This window comes from Engraulis encrasicolus, chromosome 9, assembly GCF_034702125.1.
Source record: "Engraulis encrasicolus isolate BLACKSEA-1 chromosome 9, IST_EnEncr_1.0, whole genome shotgun sequence".
In the NCBI taxonomy this organism is placed as follows: Eukaryota; Metazoa; Chordata; class Actinopteri; order Clupeiformes; family Engraulidae; genus Engraulis; species Engraulis encrasicolus.
Window position 1 is genome coordinate 47580359 of NC_085865.1, and position 7500 is coordinate 47587858.

A 7500-nucleotide genomic window follows, 5' to 3' on the forward strand; every position below is an offset into this window, starting at 1 on the left:
CAGCCAACCAATCCCAGAGCGGTATGAATTGGACACCACTTGCTGGCACTGTTGTCACGGCGACCAAACAGACTTGATGACCCCTACACTCTACCTCTCTCTCTCTTGTTCTCTCTCTCTCTTGTTCTCTCTCTCTCTTGTTCTCTCTCTCTCTCCCTCTCTCTCACACACACACACAGACACACACACAGGCACGTGCACACACGCACACACACACATACACAAACACACACACACACCAACAATATTGTATCTCAGAAATGCATGTTAAGGTAAAAATGACCATTATCAGACATGATTTTTCATTATTCATTAGCCTTCACCTAGATTAAATGAAATTATGTATCCCTGGTCAAAATTGACCGTTCTTACAAATAAATAAGTAATAAATGACTTTGTACACATGTGATAGGCCTATTGATTAATTTGTATTACAATCTTTAGCTGATACTACTATTATTTTACAGTTGAACTATTATTGGACAGTGTAATCGGGATTTGTGCGTCATTTTTATTTTTATAAGTAAGGGATTAGGCCCACGGCCGACGAGGTGACCGGTTATAGCCTACGAAATTAATGGCGAGGCGGCGGCTTTGAAATCTGTTGACGAGCGCAGCACATAGACAGAGTTGCCTCCGCCAAGCCATTCATTTTGTATAACCGGTCGACCTCGAAGGCTGTTATCCCGCTTATCTGCCGTTATGGTAGGGTATTGCTTTAATCCATTATTGTCTGTAAAGTTGTAGGAGCCATGTAAACTGCACCAGAATCTTGTGAGCAAGATAGAATGTTGCTATGCGGGCGTCTAACTTGATGCGTCTAGAATCTTGGTTTGGTAGCCTGCCGACGCTGTGATTATTTAATGTTCCTTAGGCCCTGTACCAGAGACGTTCTTAATGCAGAATAGAGAATCTTTGCCTGTACTACGGCGGGGGTCTTAAGTTTAAAAACAAAAACTTTTTGCATCTATTTCCCCCTGCTGATCACCACAGGCTACCTGTCAACTTCGTGCGTAAAAGAGAGAGAGAGAGAGAGAGAGAGAGAGAGAGAGAGAGAGAGAGAGAGAGAGAGAAAGAGAGAGAGATTCCCCACGCTACATAGGGACATTTTTAATAACTCTCCCCTTTCCCCTTTCACACGTGTTCCTTCCCCACAAGAGGAGAGTAGCCTAATTAAAAAAGGGATGTTTTCGGATCAATCACAAAGGGAAGGCAGCGGGAAATACATTTTAAAAAGTTAGTTTCCCATGGAAGGGGAGCAGATGACGAGGTGACTGTGTTTCGATACAATGGCGAGGCATGTGCTTAGAATTTCGGTAGGCTACAGGGTATTTTTTTTAATCTATTGCTATATGTAAATTTGTAACCTATGAATTATGGCAACTGTAGTAGGCCTATAGGCTATAGTCTAATCTAGTGAGCAAGTAAGTCAGGCGCTCCTCTATCGGATGCGTAAGGACGTAGAACTTTTGGGGCGACTGACTTCACAACCAAATGCGATAGAATTAACGACTGGCTCTTGACTTGACAACCAAATGCGATAGAACTAACGATGGGCTCTTGGCCATAGAAACCTGCAGTTTAGAATTAGTAACGGCAGTTCGCCTAACTTAGACGCACGTTTGACGCCTGATTGGTTATAGAGGAATAATTGCAACCCCATCAGCCAATCAGAAAACAGAATTCCGTTGCGTAGGCAGATAAAACAAAGTTATAGACAAAGCTTCCCCTCATTTCCCCCATTTTTCTTCATAAAACTGTGCTGATGTAAGACAATGAGGTATACAATAACACATGAAGCATATATATGACCTGCACAGTCAAAATTAAGCAATAAGCCACGAAAGGCCGTGGGTTATGCTCGATTGATAACGGCCAAGGGGAGTGCCGTAAACGTCATCAATAGAGCATAACCCACGGACTCAAGTGGCTTATTGCTTATCTATCACGGTTACACTTAATCGCTGACCAAATTTCTTTAAAAACACTTTAATCGCTAATGGCAATTAATTTAATCCGCGAGGAGTTGACAAGTTGAGGAAGTGATTGTGGTTACCCTGGCAACGTTACTCGACGTGCGTGCGTTGCGCTGCCAGAAAACGCACTTCGCTATAAAAACTCAGCAAGAGGCGATAAACACTGCAGGAATGAAATGTCTTTGTAATCACACTGATACCCCAACCACAGATGGTGCAAAGATGTGCTCTTCTTGCAAACTCCCTACCCCACCTGCAACATATTCTCATTACCGACGTAGATGCGCTCGGTCTAACTTAGACGCGGATAGAATCTTCAGGTGGAAGGTGTAGGTTTACGCTCGATTGACCACAGCTATCAGCCATTCAGAATTGAGAACCGGACCGTACAGTGTTAGATTATTATGTCACCTAAACTATGTACTGGGATCAAAATAATAAATAATTTACTAACATTTATAGTTAAGTAATGAAAGGTCTTTTTCTGACATATCACAAAGGTTAAGCATACGTAGCGATTATAGCTTTGTTGTGGCATTAATATGTATTGCCATAATATTAATATTACATAATAAAATCGCAACATAGAAGTATACAAGAGGAATGGACACAATACAAGACCATACTGTAATTAAAATTTACATTTTATTTATCTTGCCTTGTCTTCCAAATGTATTCACAAATATAATATACATCAAAGTTCTCTCCTATAGAAGCTGCCTGTGATGGGGATATATCAGGATGGGGATATCATATCACAATGATATCAGGATGGTGATATCATATCAGGATGGTGATATATAGAGATGCTGATATATAGAGATGGTGATATGTCAGGATGTTGATATTCGGGAACATCAATCTGACAATATAATCGTTTGGGGGTTTGGCTAGAGCTGATTTCAGTAGTGTCACACAAAATGTAGAGTGTCACAACAAATCTTATCCCAATTGTGACGGAGGTCATCTTGCACCTGTTCGTCCCCCTCGGGGTGCGAACATGCGACATCGTCAACTACAAGGGTCCGGCAATGGGAGGCACAATACGATACCGCTGGACTAAAGGACCAGTCCCCTAGCCCAACGGCATCAACACTGTATGAGGCTTTGAGAGGGAGGTTTACTAACGTTCCACGCCAACTCTGCTAGTTAGCCTCCGTTACACAATGTTGCCAAAAAAAAGAAAAAATCTGGTATTACTGACATGTGTGGCGAGGCTAATAGACAATTTATTTATTTATTAATAACACTTCATTCCACCTGTAAATGAACAATGGTAACACCAGCACTGATAAACAATAAAACATTTCACATTAAAATATGTATCCATATAACCCACATACCCAGATCAGTACTCATAGTCTGCGTTGCCGGGGTCAAAAGCAGCAGGCCCAGAACAGGTCTCATAGTAATGTATTGCTGTTGTTAAACACATGAGGACATTGAGCCAATTTACTTAAATTTACACATTCTGTTTTCAAAAGGTTCCAACACTGTTGGAAAAGTTAAAACTAAAAATACTTTACACTTAACACTTTCTGTTTCACGCGTAATTACTTAAAGGCACTATATGTGATATTTGTGTCACTTTGAAGTGTAGTAAAAAAAATAATAACTGTACATACCAAAGGAGTGTGAAGAAAAGAGCCTACTGACATGTCCTAACCAAAATGTATGCATAGCATTTCAGAGATGACATTCAGAATTAGCGTGCTATCTGACTACAGTCGGGCTGTCCAGTCTTGCTGCAGCCAACCAGTTTATATATGAGGCTTCGATAGGGTAACAAACCAAGTGTATACCGGCCTATGTCTATGGTTATAAACATTTTCTAATGCAGGGCACCATGCATTTAATGACAAATCATCCTTTTACCACAAGTCACAAATATCATCATGTTTACATGGGTTCACCGTGTTTATCAATACGGTATTGTGAGGCGAGGCAAATATCATGTATTGTGCTCAAGTACAACAGAATACATATTGTGCAAAAGTTCAAAGATCCATGCACAGCTTCTAGGTGCTGGTATATGCAATACTTCAAAAGGAAAAAGTTTACCGCACACTTGTTTGACTTTATGTGCGAACCTGATGATGCACAGAGGTGAAACGCGTTGTTCGCTCTGAATAAAAGAGCATAAAGTCAAACAAGTGTACATTTTATATTTCTTGTTGAAGACAAACATTGTTAATTACATAATTTGCACTGGCAATGTGGTGATTAGATGGACTGATTCATTTCGCCCGATGGCATTTGAGCACGTTCATTCTCTTACACGTCCATGGCATGTTCATTTAGGCTACATGTTCATCCTTGGACATCTGTGTGTTTGTATGTGTGTCCACGTAATCTAGTTGTGTGTGTGTGTGTGTGTGTCTGTGTCTGTGTCTGTGTGTGTGTGTGTTTGTTCATGTGTGTACTGTATGTGTGTGTGTGTAAGTATGTGTGTTTAGGCGCGTTCGTTTTGCTCTATGTTAGCGACTAGCCCCTTGGTGTCGATGGGTGTCTGTGTGCGCGTCGGGTTGTTGAAGTAGAGGCGGTTGTCAAAGGTGCATTCTCCCAACACGGGGAGCGAAGGGCGCCGATGGAACAGGAACACCGCCAGCCCCGCCACGGCAGCAACCACCATGACAACCGCCACAGCCAGCCCAGCGTAACTATGGGGCGCCTCCTGCACCGGGGCTGCTACTTAGAGACAAAGCATTTATGGGATAAATCAGTTTACAGTTTTTCTCAATTGGTTTTGTACATTTCTCAAATCTCTCTCGCAATTTGCAAAACATAATATTCATTCTCAAAACAGCTTTAACAAATGAAGAGTTCATTTGCAAAACGGTGTATCCACCATTTTTGAATTTTGCATTTTATTATTGAAAATGACTGTTCAGATGTCCTATGAACTATGTGCGAATTCATGCCATTGAAATATTTTGAGAACATACTTTTTCAACCTACATAACATGCATTTTGCAAATCCAATGCAATAGAGTGCCCAGTACAAAAATGCCTATTTTCCAACATTCTTAGTTTGACTTTCAAAAGCAGGTTTTTCTATCGATGAAGGTGTCAGTGCCAGCAGAATGGTTAGTCATTGTGTCATAGTGTATGGACAAGCTAGTCAAATCGATTTGTCATGTTGTCAATTGACTAGTACACTCTTTACTGTAAAAGATGTCACGTGATATTGGTCTTCTGCAGGAGGAGGTTGTCAAAAACAAAATACGAACACAAAGACGATACACATCAAAAATACATTATATTCTATACATGATATCATTATATTATACTTTTAACAGACAACTTTAATCTGAAGTAAAAGTAAGTAAATAATGTACTTAAAGCCATTTCTGGAAATAAGCCCATTTCACACCTCCCCGCATAAGTAATTAATGCTGTGTGTATGTACATAAATAGTTACATGTAATGTAAAGTACATTGTACATGCTTACCTATTGGCTGATGCTTCTCTGTTGGTGGTATGACTGCAGATAGACAGATAGACAGACAGACACCGTTAATTTTGAAGGTAAATTTCAATAATACATATCATTGTGACTCCAGATGTGACTCCTGTACCTTTGGGCCTTTTGCAGATGTAGGGCATGGATCTGTGTCATGTAAGTTTTGAATATGTCCTGTGTAACTTTTGCAGATGTTGTACCTGTATCTGTCATGTGAGTTTTAAATACAATGTGTAACGGAGGCCAACTAGCACAGTGTGGCGTGGAACGTCACGTTAGTAAACCTCCCTCCCGAAGCCTCATACAGTATCGGTAGCGCTGAGTTATCTGACAGGTCTTTTAGCTTGTGCTGTGACTTCCATACCCGAACTGGAGCGTTGGCTAGGAGGTGGCGGGTGGCCGACTGCACAGGACCATCTCAGTCACATACAGTATGTCTCATGTACCTTTCAGCCGTTTGCAGGTGAATACTACAGTATGTCTCATGTACCTTGGGGTCTTTTGCAGATGTTGGGCCTGATCTGTGTCATGTTAGTTTTGAACATGTTTTGTATACAGACGCCTTCTTCTGAAACTCGGTAGTCGTAAACCCCGACCTTCTCGGTAGGCGGAAACCACGGCCTGGATCTGTGTCATGTTTCAATAGTTCACTCTCTGAAATTTGGATTAAGCATGTATGCATACATCTTCGTTCTCGCTGGAGAACGGACTTCTTGTGATCGTGCTGTCCACGCAGTGGACTGATCATCAAAGTGCTTCACGGGGTCCGCAGGGACCACTGCACTCAAAAAGCTGAGAGATTACGTGGCGTATTGGGCAAGATCGCTGGCCGTGGTGCTGAAGCACTGCCACGGCCGAGAATGTCTATGCAGCAAACATTCTCGAGCTCGGGAGTACGAGGCGCCACTGAGAGCTCGGGCAGTATCTGCACCGGCAGATATGTGTGAACTCTGAGCGGACACCCCCTGGTGGATGATGGTAGGAGAGCAATGGAGCGGGGTGAACTGGAGGAAAGCTAGGGCAAAACACCGGCATCTTCGTTCTTGCTGGAGAATGGACTTCTCGTGATCGTGCCGCTCTTGCAGAAGAGTGGCTGTCCACGCGGTGGACAGATAATCTAAGCGCTTCACGGGGTCCGCAGGGACCACTGCACTTGAGAAGTTGAGATAGATTACGTGGCGTATTGCAAGACACCTGACGAATCGATCGAACGGCGGTAGAAGGGAGGCGAAAGGGGAGGTGGTGGGACGAGCGAGAAAGAAACTTTCTGGCTGGAGACAGGTGAGTGGAGAATAAATGCTGGATATTTAATTAAGGGGCGTTCCAAATTTTCTGTGCGCTGAAATTCCAGCGAATGACGGCAGAGCGGAGAATGAGAAGCAGCTGGTTAAATAGGCGTGCCTATCTTTTCGCGCTAATTCAGGTAAATGACAGTTGACTGGAGAACAGAATGCAGGTGGTAAATTAGGCATTCCAAATTTCAAGACGCTTCTCTTGAACTTTCGTATCATAAACAGAACGTGCACAAGTTTTGAAAACTACAGTCTTATGTACCTTTGGGCCTTTTTGCAGATTTAGGGTCTGGATCTGTGACATGTAAGTTTTGAATATTATGTCTCGTGTACCTTTGGGCCTTTTGCAGATGTAGGGCCTGGATCTGCTGCAGCTGGTCCTCTCCCACTCGGACGTGTCGGACTTGATGGACACACACTCGCCGTAGCCGGAAGTCCTGGACATCCAATTGGTGTAGTCCACTGGAGCCTTATCGATCCACATCCACTCACCTGGAACAGACACACACGCACACACACACAGGAGAAGGAACAATGAACAAAATTCAAAAGACACCACACACTGCTTACTGTTCTTTTTCTTACTTTATTTTTCTGAGCAAACAACGCATTTCGTCCAGTGTGCGTTGTTCACTCAGAAAAATAAAGTAAGAAAAAGAACGGTAAGCAGTGTGCGGTGTCTTTTGAATTTTGTTCATTGTTCACCTTCTCCTGCCTCACACCTGCACCTGCATTGCTGAGGGCTTGTGCACAAGGACTCTTTTGAGC

The 7500-nt window shown here is 42.6% G+C and overlaps 1 protein-coding gene across 3 annotated transcripts in view; it reads right to left on the bottom strand.

Moving 5' to 3' along the window:
- Positions 1 to 4364: 4364 nt before the first annotated feature.
- Positions 4365 to 7500, bottom strand: part of mrc1a (mannose receptor, C type 1a) — a 38376-nt gene continuing 35240 nt past the window's right edge. The window contains exons 31-33 of one of the 3 annotated variants that reach the window (XM_063207284.1): positions 7066 to 7224; positions 5429 to 5461; positions 4365 to 4667 (exon numbers count right to left, since the gene is read on the bottom strand). In XM_063207284.1, coding sequence (XP_063063354.1) covers positions 4429 to 4667; positions 5429 to 5461; positions 7066 to 7224 — 431 coding nt within the window. In that variant the 3' untranslated portion in view covers positions 4365 to 4428. The remainder of the gene's footprint in view (positions 4668 to 5428; positions 5462 to 7065; positions 7225 to 7500) is intronic. The other 2 variants (XM_063207286.1, XM_063207285.1) reach the window with 2 other exon arrangements.